Genomic DNA, 14061 nt, shown 5'->3' with positions numbered 1-14061 from the left:
TTTTCCCAGAATTACCTTTAGTCACTAACTCCGGAACCAAGCGATTTTTCATCATCTTCCACTCAAAATCCCAAATGACAAAAAGAGCACTACTCTTAAAAAAATAAATAAATAAAATCCTTTAGTCAAAACAAGAAGGAATTACGATAACTAAAAGCACAAACATAGTTAAGAAAGTTATGACAGGAGCACTCTTGTGTATCCTATTCATTTAATGATCCAATCGAATCTTGTTCTAAGGTAAAACGCCGGTTTTCTAACTATTAGCAGTCTTCAGGCTAAACCCTGGCATTAGAAAGTCAGATTTCCAGCCCTCACTGCACTTTCCTTGCTCTAAAATAAAGCGTGATTGTGAAAAAAAATCTGCTCCTGTTTTTGCTATATACAGCAGAGGATAGCAGGCAATACAATTATTTCATTTTCTTACATTTTAGCCCCAAATATGTCAATAGTGAATCAGCACTAAATGGCCAGGGAAAATAAATATGTGAACTGAGGTAAAATGTGGAAAGAACAGTAAAAAGAACACCAAAAAATGGTCTGAACTCAAACCAAGTAAAGTCCTTTAATCAACATGTGTATGTCTACAAATGGTTTGGAAGAGAACGAAGCATGATAAAAATAGTTGAAATTGTCAATAAAAAGGATTTTTCTTTTTGTGTATAGCTGTTTAACTGTACAAAAAAAGTTACTTTTTTAAAAGAGGCCCAAACTACAGAATTTCATGAAGTATAGAAAGTATCTTAAAGCTTTGAATAAGGGCCAAGAAAGTATCTTTAGAACTTTATGTTGATACTGTTTTTACAAGTCTTGAGATTCATTTGAAAAATACAATAAAATATAAAAGAGAAAATCTGTTTTTACAGTGCAGATAAATCCTCTTCTATACCACCAATTTATTAGGAATGCTGAATGCTTGACTATCACACAAAAGGCCATTAATGTCTGTAAATGACTATGGACTTCTGTAACTTCTGGCTAGAAGAGGTAGGCTGGGAAAATTTATCCCTGAAAGAGTGAAAATCCCATTTTCCCTGGCAGCTTCATCTAGATTCTTTTTCTGGCACAAAAGTTGGAAATTCTTGAAATGGTGAATATACCAATATTTTGTTACACTTTGCTCTAGTAGTACAAAAGTTCTCCTTCAGTTTATTAATACATAGCTTTATGAAAAGCAGAACTGTTTTGACAGCTTTGTCAGCTTTTCTAAATTCCAACCAAATGTCCTCGAACATAATAAAAACTCCTTTCTGACCCCAGTACTCTTCCTGGATGTGCTTAGTGTTCTAATCACCTCAGTTAGCAAATAATTATCGAAAGACTTACTTTCCAGCATCCCTCCCAAGACCTGGCTGTACAGGCTGCAGTTATTTCTGCAACATCAGTGGATAAATGAATCTAGTGGATGGAGAGCCTTGGCTGACTCCCAACAACATTCCTGCGCCCCAGGCCCAGTTCCGGGTGGCCATGTGGTCAGAGTTCATCTACAACTCCTGGTGGAACCAGGGAGAAGGGGAGACCACCTCTCCCACTGTACTTGCTCCTGTAAAGACAGAAGCCTGAAGCTATGAAGGTTTACCACCTGGAGAGAGCCTGCTCAAAGCTGAAGCCAAAACAAAGGGAAACTTGAAAAATGGAGAAAAACTGAGTCCAGGAGTCTTGACCCAGCTAAGTTTGGAGCTAGCACTCCCTGTGGTTTTTTTTTGGTTTGTTTTGGTTTGGTTTGGTTCTATGAGCCAATGGGTGAGCAACTCCACCCCCACCAATTTATTTTCTTTGAGTCAATTTGAATGGATTCTGTCCCTTGAATGGAAAGAAGAGTGCGATCCCGTATCAGTTGAGATGTTTTTGGCTTCAAGTAGAAGAACACTTGACTAAAAATGGCCCATCATCTTATCTAACAGGCAGCTCTGAGAGACGTAGCTATCAACGCAACAAAACAGAAATGCAGCGGAGAACCTAGGCTTCCCATAGGTCCCCCTGCTGATCCTTGGCATCCTGGCTTTTGTCTTCGGGCCACAGTGAACAGCAGGATGGCTACCAGTGCTCTGGGCATCACACCCTCATATAACAGCATCAGAGAAAGGGAAAATCACTCTTTTTATCAGAGAGGAAAAGATTTTCCCCAAACCCACCACTGAGCAGCCTTCCCCTTGGTCTCACTGCCAGGTCTGGATTTCACACTGCCTTGCTGCCTCCACCCTTCTCGGGCAAAGGAGAATGAAATTATTATGATGGCGAAGGCCAATCTTAACTTGGAGGCAAGACACCTGATCAAAATTAAGCGTTCTATTTTCAAGAGAGAAGGGAGAATATGGCTCTTGGGTAGGCAACCAACAATGTACGCTGTAAGTCCGAACACAAGCACAGAGTCACTGACCTGCAGGATCCCAGCATTCAAGAGACAGTGAAGAACTTGACGTTCCAACCCAAATAATAAGAACCATCATTTTCATTTCCATGTACACAACACCTAAATACACACCAACTATATTTATTATTTATGAGAAGCTATGAAAACTGACTGCAAAACTATAAATTCCTTGGAATGGTTTTTTGAAGGCTTTGCTGAATGCCCCAGAATAATAAGTATTAGCTATGTAGGTTCTCTTCGATATGCCCAATATTGGGAAAGGAATGTTAATGAATGAGCAGCCCATTCTCGGGGCTCTAAGGCTATTTGTTAGCATCTGCCAGGATGTGCAGCTGGAGAGCCTAAGAAAGAGAAGACAGAACTCTTTTGAGTAAAACTGGTTTCCAACTCCTTACTGAAGATTAATACTGTACAGTAGTGCCTCTTCCTTAAACTAAGGCTTCACTGGGGGCCGTGAGGCTTCCATGGGATGACATTGCAAAAGCTCACAGGCCAGAACCTGGCACTGAGCAGTGCTGTGAAGTCCGGAAAAAATATAGGAGGAGCTGAACCAGAGCAGTAGGAGCCCAGGAGGTGATGGCGGAAGGAGAATGAACAGTCTGAGCGTCATTTCCAAAGCTAATCTAAACAATAGCTATACTGTGAAAGAATTACTAAATACACTAAACAAGATCAACAAGGTAAATAAAATTAACTTAAAGCATCAGTAGTGATTAAAAAAAAAATTACATGTCACCAGTAGGCAAGTGGAAACTAGTAAAAGGAACTACAATATAATAACGTAATGAGAGCTTTAGCTGAACTTAGCGAGACCTTATTTTCTATGCCGTAAGCATCCCCACCCACATTTTCATCTTGATCTTAACACTTACTGAAAATAAGGTCTCTGCTTCTTCCTCCCCTAACCACTTCAATGAACGTGCCTGTGAGCCCACACCTGTTATTACACCGACCCATTCACTCTAAATAGAGGCTAATTATCTGAAAAGTTAATTGCCACAAGAAACAAAGGAGAAAAGTGAGGTAGCATGAAATGCTCTCTGAAGACCAGATCTGGCTCTGACATTAAAGTGAGCCATTGCTCTTCCCTAAACTGGAAAGTGAGAGCCCCTCCTGGTTATAAAATTCAGGGACACTAGGAAGTAAAGTGTCAGTTACTTGTCTTAGTTCAGCTGAGCATCAGCATAGCCTAGCAGCAGAGGTCAATGTGCCCCAATATGTTCTAGAAGTAGAAAAGGCCTTTGGGCTGCACAGAGGGGCTTCTATGGGACCTTTAGGAGGTCATGCCCCGTCTCTGAGCCACACTGTCGTCACGGGTAAAATGGGATCATAACACCCTCACGGCAGGTCGCAGTGAGGATTAAATGAGATTAGGGATGTACCACATCTCTTGCGGTTCCTAGCAGTAGGAGTCACTAAAAAAACGAGGGTTATTGCTAACTGCTTTATTCTAGAATCACCAATAAGCACTTACCTAAAGAAACAACAGCAACGCTCTCTGGCAAGAAATGTAATCTGTATCGAATCAGTAAATGCACCAATATGATGCAGATAGCTGTGGGGAAAATAAGACACTGTTAAAATGGCACATTTTAAAATCTTAAACACCAAGTTCATGGCCAATAGTACTTCTGGAGGGCTGCCAGGGAAATGGGCAACTGTCAAAGACACCATAAACTACAGTGGTATTTTCAATCTCTTATTCCTTAAACTGGACGTACACTCATGGTGTTCATAATATTTTCTTCATATTCCATACGTCTAAGAGCATCAGACATCTAATTTTTTTTTCTAAGCTGTTAAGCCTTATACAACCATTTAAAATTGTTCAATTTTCCCTGATTCTGAGAAATGGTCCTCAACTTTTTTGAAGTAGTCATCAGCAGGCAAACTCTAAACAGTCAGGAGGAAGTCAATGAAATCAATCACTTTTATGTACGTGTACCTACAACACAATATGCTGAAATGAAGTATTTTGCCAGCAGGTGATTGGTTCTCTCTCAACACAGAAGAAAGCGAGGGTGTTTTACAAACACCACAAAGTAAATACTTTGGTTCGGTGATAAGAACACGTCAGAGAACTAAAGATGGGGCACCTGCTCTCCAGCTGGGTACTGGGGCCCCCACTGGTTGAGGGCTCCCTGTGCACCAGGCACTGCACTGAGCACTTCCAAATGCTGTCTCATTTGACCCCCAACACCCCTCTTAACTCGCTATTATTACCATTATCTCCTTTGATTCGAGACGGGAAAACTGAGCCTTAGAGGTCACTTCACTGGTAGGTGCCACAGGGTGGAGCCAGATTCCAATCCTGTGCCCTTAACCTTGGGCACCCACCTCCTCCCTCCTGGCTGCCTTCACTCACCAGTCACCAAAATAAGAATAACGTCTGACTTTCCTCTCAGGGGCGTTGTCATGAAAGAAAAGGAAAGAAAAGAACAGGAAACTATTTCAAAGGAAGAAGTGTTTCTGGACCCTTTCCCAAAAGCATACTTTTACATAAATAATTCCTACCTGTAATTTCATGGACCAGATGTTACTGTGCGTGTCTCCTTTTATTAGGCACCTAGGTGGTATTCCATTTCATCAATCACAGCATTATTTTAGTAATACTTATAATAATTCTTTTGTAAAGAGAAATGTTTAAACAATCTGCACGGCTGTTAACCAGCCACCCTCAGAGCCACGTGGACAAATTAGATTATCTTTAGTTCCACCAAAAAGCACCAGGTGCCCAGAGAAAGGAAACAGTTGTAAATACAGAAATTTTGTCTTCCTTTCATTCTGTGCTCTAAACTATCGGTCTGTGGTGCCATTTTATTATAAATATTTCACCTAGTTAGAAGAATCCTACATGAAATACTAAGAGCAAGAAAAAAGTTCCAATGCACAATCGCAACACGGGCCCAAAGAGCATACTGACAGCCTAAAAAGGCAGGCACTCGCACACCTGAGTGCTGTTTCTTTGCACCACACCGGATGAAAAAATTAATTTAGAAATTTTATTCTCATAAATCAAACAGCTATTTGCACCTTTCAGAGAAAAGGGGAAAACAAAGGTGGCAAACGTGTCCTAGGGTTAGTTCCTGAAGTCTACAATGAACTATGGACTAATAATTTCCCGCAGTTCACCAGAGTTCATGCCTTTAGTGAGTCAGCAAGTTACCTATTAACAATAGTTTTTTTTTTTTTTTACTTTATCAGATTTACATATAATCAGGAATATATAAGAAACATTGTCTTGATAACATACAAGAGGAAAAATGTCTTCAAATTTACTTAAAAAGAATTCTATTCTGTTAAAGCGTAAGTCGAGATACCAATTTATAAACTGCCAAGAATCTGATTATGTGAAAATGGGGCCCACATGACATTGGTGGGACCCCATAGTCTGGGTTTATGATATGTTTGAAGAGAAGACAGTCCAAGAAAAATATACAGCACTATTAAATACAGTTCAGTCCTTTCTGGCCCCAAACATGCATCACCACTGGGCAGGACTTTGCCTGGATGAAAAAGTACATTATAAAAACCTGTTTTGTGGTCTTTGGCACAAAATAATCTTAAGTGCTACACACCCTGAAAATTACTTTGAAAGACTAATGCTTTTCACCCTCTTGTGAAAAAACACAAAACAGAAGTTTTTTTCCAGGCCAGCCTTTTATATTCTCTAACTTATCAAGATGACAACAAGGTAAATAGATGACTACTCCAGGATTTCAAGAACTAAAAATTTATTGATCAAGGAAAGAACTGTTTTTCTTCTTTGTATTCAGCTACTATAATAAGAGTCCTTGATTGCTGAAGTAATCCCCTAGAAGTAGAATTTAACCGTATTCATAGGGTAAAAAATGACCTGGGCATAGTAAATCTACAAGGGACACTGCACACTTGGGCATTCGCTGGTGGGCATGTAAAATGGCGCAGCCTCTGCGGAGAAGTCTGGCAGTTTGTGAGAAAGTTATAGAGAGTAACCACTTAACCCAGCAATCCCGCTCTAGGTACATACTGTATATCCAAGAGAAATTAAAAGGTTTGCCCTCAGAAAAATGTGTACACAAATGTTCACTGTAGAACAATTTATAATAGTCAAAAGGTGGAAACAACACAACCGTCCATCAGCTGATGAATGGATAAACACAATGTGGTATATCCTTACAGGGGAATAGTATTCAGCCCAGCAAAGGAATACAATTCTAATGCATGCTACGACATGGTGAACCTTAAAGGAACAATGCTAAGTGAAAAAAGCCAGACGTAACAGGATTTTTGTTTTGTTTAAATCTATGAGAGACAAGGATGAGCCCTAGGACTTTAAATAAAATTATGGTATTATTAAACTTGACTTTAAAAGAGTCTGAATATAATTGTGAAAGAAATGACTTTCCCTCGGAAAAAAAAAAACGTCTTAAGAAATACACGGCACCTTTAAATCCAGTTGCACCTTTCACTTTTCCGAAAAGATCGAATTGGAAATATGACTACCTGTCATTAAAGGGTTGTGGAAAACGTAAACATGCCAACTTCACTTTTTAAACCAGAGTTTGGACTTAGGTCAAATTCTAAGCTATTTCTTCTGTAGTCAGCTAATCCCAAGAGGCTGTGCAGTTACAAAGGGACTTTTTGTGTTTGCTTAACATAATTATTTACTGTTTACAGTCTTTGGGAGGCACTGAAGGTATTGCCTTTTATCTAAACTTCTAGACTGATACCTAGTAACCTGGATATTAGCCTCTAGTCTCCCAAATCCCAGGTATGTCAGTTGCTTAACTGCTCTGGGCCTACATTTGCTCACCTGTTAAAGGAAGAGGCTGAACAAAATGAGACTTTAAAAGTTTTGAGAGACTGAATCTGTCTGACTCTCCCTGCCTCCTGCTGCCGCCACCACCACACACACACACGGACTCTCACGAACAGAGTGTGAAATCCATTAAATGAGAACATGTTCAAGTTTCTTTCTAGGTCAAAAATTCTTCAATTCTCTCTTCCAACAAACATCTAAGATATCGCCTCAAGGGCGCTTTCCAAATTGCTAAGCTCTGATTTTACAAAGAAAAAGGAGTACCCTGCCATAACGTTATGGACTGATCACTGTCCCTCAGCGCCTGAAACGAAAACCAAAAGGAGGGCCTGACCAAGTCAACAGCAGTTCAGACCGGCTGAACACAGGCGGCGCACACGGACACTCAAGGTGGCCGGCGACAGCGCCTCTGCCTTCACCTAGGACGAGGAGGCTGAAGAAAATCGTCATGCCGCTCGACTGCTCCTCCTGCTGGGCCTGCTCCCCCGTCTGCACAGGTAGGATCGGCTTGGCAGGGGTCGGGAGCACCAGTTTCGTAGTGACAACCAAGGTCGTGTGGAGGGTGACATTGAAACCTTCATGAGTCGTGTTGGGGAACCTGTTGAAAGACCAAAAAAAAAAAAAAAAAAGCAGAATTAGATAAAGGAAGAAGGGCCCCAAAGCATCAACACACAAAGCCAGAAAGAGAACTTGGCCCAGAGCTTTACAGGAGTCCCACACCTCACAGCTAACAGGCAGGCCTTGGGGAAACTAGTGAAGAGAACGCCTGCCTGCTGCGGCAGGACGTCCCTGGTGCCATCAGGTGTTTCAGCATGGCAGCAGCCACTGAAGGGGACAGGAACAAGGGGGGATCAGGCCTGGCTGAGAAACCACGTGCTGCCCGCTCCTTGGCTGTAATGGGGGAGACTGGGGTGGGAGTGAGGGGAGGAGGCATTGAGCAAAAAGGAGAAAGGACTCATGGACACGGACAACGGTGTGGGGATTGCTGGGGGTAGGGAGTCTAAGGGGACTAAATGGTAATGAAAACAAATACAATAAAACTTTTTTAAAAGTTAAAAAGTAAACAAACAATAAACAGAGGCTAACTGGAGTCTCCTCACTTCCAAGGTCCAACTTTATTTACTTGGCACCTCTATTTCTCCGGCTGACACTCCTTGCCTTGGATCGTATCCACAGCGGAAGGAGCCGCCTGAATTTGCGCAGTCGTGGATCAGGTTGGAGTGCCCTACCCCACCCAATTTGGGGGAATCTGCCGTAACCTCCTCCGCAATAGCCCACCCCAGCCCACCACTTAGTCCCTCACAGCTCTCGGGATGGTACACTAGAGCAATTCTGATGTAACAGTCACGGTCACTGTGCTGTTTAACAGCTAATGTTTACTGAGAGCCGCTTCATTCCAGGGTAACATACAACCTTTCATTTAATAGGCATAGCATGCCCGAGGCGGATACCTTCCCCTTCCCTTTTATACCCGAGAACAACAGAGGCCCGGAGAGGCTGCGTTAACTCGGCCCATGTCTCAGTTAGTGGCAGGACTGAGCTGTGAAACCAAACCTGAAATCACTGGTCCATATATCACCTCTTTGCTTTGTGCTGCTGAGGCCCAGCTTAGAGTCCGGGCCAGAGCAGATGCTTCATAAATAAGGTGACCAAATGAAATGACACCCCCCCCCCCAGCCAAGACACATATCTGAAAAGCTGTCAGGTTGAGGAAGCCAAATTTCAACCACAAGATTCCCTGTGAATTTTTATGTCTTCATTCCACAAACGTAGGCAGGGCACCTGTAACATGCAGGAGCCTGCGCCCAGCAGGTCTGGGGACGGACTAAGAGTGGTCCCGCCCCCGAAGGACCTGCAGGACGAGCACCCCGCCGCCCCCGTCTCTTCTTGGATGGCCAGCCCCCTTGCTCTCTACACCCCAGCCACCCTGCCTGCCTTTCTGTCCCGCTAAGGCACTGACGCCTTTCTTGCTTCTGGCCCCGTGCGCTTGCTGTACCCTCTCCTATCCCCACTTCTGTGCATTCAAGTTGCAGCTGGTACTGTCACTCCTTCCCGCGTAGACCCCCCCCATCCGAACACTACTCCGTTTCCTTCAGAGCACAGACATGATCTTGCCTATTTGTGGTCTTTTCCTACTAGAAAGGCATTTCCCAGAGAGCGGCTCCTGGTCTGACCGCCAACAGTTGATGAATGAATGAAACTCAGGGGACACAGATGTGAAAGATGATCGTTACAGTGCAGAAGGCGACTGGCTAACGAGGGGATGGGGTTGGGAGACTTCCTGGAGGAGGAGGTGGAGAGTTCCGTTATCATCAGACGACCACAAACTGAGGAAGGGAAATTGGGGTTGCGGTTGCTGCAGGACAGCTTTCGAGGCCTGCACTGGACGGCCGATCCCCAGCCCGAGGGTCCGATCTCAAGGAGGCTGCAAGGCCGGGCTGGGCCCAGGCCCGTCCCTCCCGCCCTCCTCGCAGGGGTCGGCAAGGTCAGTCCTGGCCAACCAGCACAAGGAGCTCCGCCTTCCGGGGGCCGGAGGGCGGCCTGAGGCGCTAGCTGTCACCCGCTGGGGCCCAGCCCCGCCGCCTCCGCCGCCCGGGGAAAACCCACTCACTCCTCTTCCGCCATCTTCGCCCCCATCCTGTGGATCCTCCAAGACCACCGAGTTCGGATCCGCGGGGCTAGCAGGGCCCGCTTTTGCTTCCGGCTTCCGCTGGGGCGCGGGCCGACCGGCGAGCGGGGGGCGGGGCCTCGGCCGCGCAAGGGCGGCCCTTCTGTCTCTTTGTCTCTGTAGCCCGGGGTGGGAGGACGCCCGTGGGAGGACTTTCCCAGGGCACTTACGGGACTTGGGGACATCTGGCCCCATGGGGTTTTGGCTTTTTCCCCACAAGGAAGGGACCTTTTGAGGGAAACTCCTGTGAGGTCACTGTGATTCACCCTCGCTGCATGTTGGGAAGAAGCTTCTAGCCGCGGCTGGGCAGAGGGACCCCAGGCTTTCACTTCCCCAGCCTGACCCTCAGGTTTCCTCTGCTGTAAAGAGGACTAGCCATCTGCGCTTTGCAGGACTGTGCAGTGTTCGCTCTGTAGACATTTCATGAGTTCTGGCTATATACCTGTCATTAAAATAGGTGATGATTATCTAGGGATGGATCATTGGTTAATACGATCATCGAGCCGGTATGTACCTAGCAGTGGCCTGCGGGGCTGGGGATACACGCGGAGCAAGGTGAGGTCGGAGGTGTAAGAGGAACCCCGTCAGGAGAGACCATATTATAAGGCTTTTGGATTTGAGGCCACCTCTCCTGCTACCTCCTTCCTCATCCAAGTCGTCTTATAACACCTGCAAAGCTGCCTCAACCTTCTCTCTGACCCTGCCACTGTTCCCAGGGCTTCCACACAGTGGCCCCGGTGATCTTTGAAAACTCCTGTCACTCCTCTAATCAGAACCTCCACTGGCCTCCAATTTTGATCAGAGAAAAAAATACTTGGACTCAACCCTGCCCCACTTCCCCGTCAGAGCTGGATCCCCTCTCTCCCTCCAGGCCGCTTTGCACTGGGGTCGCAACGGCTCTCAGCGGGCCCGGAACACACTGGGAACACGGCCACCTCTGCATTGGCCGATCCTTCCGTCTAGAAAACAGCCAGGCACTGCGTCGTGACGTTCCCGTCAACGGCGGAGGCTGCACCGTCCAGGTTTGTGTAAGTGCACTCGTTGGTGTTCGGACAAAGATGCAGTCACCTAGTGGTGCATTTCTCAGAGTGTATCCCCATCGTTAAGAGGCACGTGACTATATTCCGTTGTCCTTTGGCTCTTACTCTTTGCACTTCTGGGCCTTTTATTTAATCCTTGACTTGTCCATTCTACCTTCCCTGACCACCCTGTTTAAAATCCAAGGCCCTTCCCCTTCCCTGAGTTACTTTTCTACGTAACACCAAACATACTGTGTTTTACTTACACATTTGTTTATTGACCTTACAGGAGCATGTAAACTTCTAGAATGTAGAGGGTTTCGTTTGTTCTGTTGTCTGTCTTATCTCCAATGCCTAGAACAGTACCTGACACATAGTAGGTACTCAGTAGTAAATGATCACTGAATAAATAAAGACATTAGTTAACTCTAGATGTATTAGGAAACAAAGTTTTCAAAAAGAGGAGCGCTACAGCATGACTTTTATTAGGACCCTCTTGACAATAGAAAGTTGGGTGGGGTGGGGGTTGCATGGGGACAAGGAAGGAAGCCCTCGGACCTGCTGGGAGCTCTTTCCAATAATCTGGGTTACAGCTGATTGTAGTTTGGATTAAGGTGATACCTTGGAGATGGCAGGAACAGTTGGACTCTGGGTGCACACTAAGGCAAGATTTGCTGATGGAATGTGGCATGTAAAAGAAAGAGATGAGTCAAGGATGACATCAAGCTTTCGATCCTGGGTGGAAAAGAGATCTGTCTGGCTCAAACCCAGAGCCCACTGCCACTCCAAGACCTCTTAGGACTGTTGGCAAAGCTAACTGAAAGAATACGCTTAGGATCAGCCAGGGTTTACTGAGTCCTTCCTGTGGGTGTGGTGCTGAGCGATTGTTTTCTTCATTCCAGAGAAGTCAACCACCTGCCTGAAGTCACGCAGCTGGCAAATGCTGAGGCTGTGATTCGGGCGAAGTCTGTGCCTTTCACCGGTACCCCTCACTGCTGCCTTAATTTCTCTGGCTCTGAAATGGGGCTAACAGCCTCTTTTCCTCCCTTATCACAAACAGAGCCTGGCGAAATGAACTTGTCCTTAGGGACTGAGAGCTGGGTTCTCTCTGAGCCACTTACTGACTGAGGGCTTGAGGTTGTTGTCACCTGTCTTCCAGGCCCAGAAAATCCCAACTGGCTAAAGTTGAGCCCCTGTGGGCTGGGGGTTAGGCCCCTTGCATTAGACTGCCGGCTGTGGGCCAGGTAGGATGAAGGCAGGGCCCTCATTCACTGACGGATGCCCCATTTTATCTGCCATCCACAGATCCTGTTACCAGGTCCAGATCCGGGCTTTGTGGCGACCATGGACCTGCTGCCAACAAGGAGGCCAAAGAACACCTGCTCTCAGGCTTATGAGCAAATCCCAGGTCCTTCTCACCTATTCCCGGGGATGAATCTAAAATCGCCGGTCATTGACCCCACGAAGGCAAATAAAGCCATTAGACATGCACTTCCTGGGCTCATGTACCCTGGTAGGCTGCTGGCACAGGGCATGTCAGGCTTTGGTGCCAGACAGTCCTGGTTCCCTCCCCCAACTCAGTACCTGTGGGCTCTATGACCCTGGGACCCCACAGCACCTGAAGAACCTCAGGGCCCATCATTGTGACAAAAGCTTTTGGAAGGCTGTTACAGGATTAGAGAAAAAGCTCTACCTTGGTTCTTTGTTTTCTCTGCACTCTTACCTCCAATCTTGCCATTTAGATCTCAGCTTGAATGTCACCTCCTCAGGGAGGTCCTCCCTGACCACTCAGTCAAACACCATTTTGCGGTGTTTAGTGCTGAATATCTTTCTCCTTTAATCTTGGGGGCATTTGTATTGAGGTGCAGAAATATCGCTTCCTGACTTGTAGGCATGCTTAATACTGTTGACTGACTCAGAGACCCCCTACTTCAAGATTTAATTACATTTGTTCTTTGCCGCTAATTATTTCCTACTCTGGTTTGAGAGTCACCAGTTTCTTTGTCCCTTACACTATTTAGTATTGTTTCGTATGGACATATATATAGGGAAGAGTTGGGCATAATTTTTAAACACTTGTGGACTTTAATGTTTAAATCTGGGCCTGGCCACTTAGCAGGTAACAGGCATTAAAATTACTGGGCGGAAATAAAAAACCTGGGCTTGTAGAATTCAACGGAGCCAGGTGCGAAAGGTACATCTGAGAGAGTTTGTGAAAAAAAATACAGATTCCAGCCCTGGCTGGTGAAGCTCAGCGGGTTGGATATCATCCCACCAAGCGAGATGTCGGGGATTTGATGCCCGGACAGGGCACATGGCTGTGCCTGGGTTGTGGGTTCAGTCCCTGGGTAGGGCACAGACGAGAGGCAACCGATCGATGTTTCTCACGTCGAAGTTTCTCTCCCTCTCTTTCTCCTTCCCTTCCTCTCTTTCTAAAAATAAATAAATATATATTTTTAAAACTGCATCTTAAAAAAAAAACAAAACAAAAAACAGATTCCAGTTCTTTACAGACTTACTGGATCTCCAGCGTGGGGCGTGGGAATCAGAATTTTGGGGCTCTCCATTCCCATAGCACACGCTGTTGGTGACTGTTCATGACCCCTCGGAAGGTCCTACTTCTGCCTAAGCGCTTCCTCTCAGCACAGGACAAGCCAGCAGTGCTGGGGTGTTGATGCTCTCAGGGCAGGCCTCAATCAGTAAGTGACAGGAGTTGAAGGATAATTACGCCCACTCCCTTGCCCCTTGGATGGGACAACCCTGAGGTGCATGTTCTAAACAGTTTCCCAGAGTTCCAGCTGCCCACAAAGGTGACCCACCTGACACTACATATAGGAAACAGAAACCCAGCACAAGACAGAAGCAAATGGAATTCCCAGATGATCATGAAGGGAGGTCCCAGGATGGCACCCATGTACAGGAGGGGGTAACCCATCAAAATTCCAGCAGGTCTGGAGGCCCCAGGGAAATCTCTTCAAAAAGGCAAACAAATACCATTTCCGATGCATTGGAAGGTGTTGCGTGGCCCATTGGACCATTGGCAAAATGTCTGACAATGAACTGAAAACAAATACTGAGAAAATTAGGTCTGCTAGGGGTGGGGGAGGGGAACAAGACAATTATTAACTCAGGGAAAACTATAAAGCTGTGCAGGAAAGCAAAGGACATCAGAGTTTACCATGGAGCTCAGCTGTGAAAG

The 14061-nt window shown here is 45.6% G+C and overlaps 1 protein-coding gene and 1 long non-coding RNA gene across 3 annotated transcripts in view; one reads left to right on the top strand and one right to left on the bottom strand.

Moving 5' to 3' along the window:
- SLC9A8 (solute carrier family 9 member A8) overlaps positions 1-9904 on the bottom strand; it is a 54050-nt gene extending 44146 nt beyond the window's left edge. The window contains exons 1-3 of one of the 2 annotated variants that reach the window (XM_090286551.1): positions 9787-9904; positions 7595-7773; positions 3849-3929 (exon numbers count right to left, since the gene is read on the bottom strand). In XM_090286551.1, coding sequence (XP_090142677.1) covers positions 3849-3929; positions 7595-7773; positions 9787-9812 — 286 coding nt within the window. In that variant the 5' untranslated portion in view covers positions 9813-9904. The remainder of the gene's footprint in view (positions 1-3848; positions 3930-7594; positions 7774-9786) is intronic. The other variant, XM_090286552.1, reaches the window with a different exon arrangement.
- Positions 9905-10744: 840 nt separating this feature from the next.
- On the top strand, positions 10745-13327 carry LOC150003690 (uncharacterized). The gene is made up of 2 exons (XR_016512793.1): positions 10745-10871; positions 11765-13327. It is a non-coding gene; the product is annotated as an uncharacterized LOC150003690 (long non-coding RNA).
- Positions 13328-14061: the final 734 nt, after the last annotated feature.

Source organism: Furipterus horrens, unplaced genomic scaffold (assembly GCF_987537825.1).
Source record: "Furipterus horrens unplaced genomic scaffold, mFurHor1.1.pri manual_scaffold_8, whole genome shotgun sequence".
Taxonomy (NCBI): domain Eukaryota; kingdom Metazoa; phylum Chordata; class Mammalia; order Chiroptera; family Furipteridae; genus Furipterus; species Furipterus horrens.
This window is presented reverse-complemented; position numbering and strand designations above follow the sequence as displayed.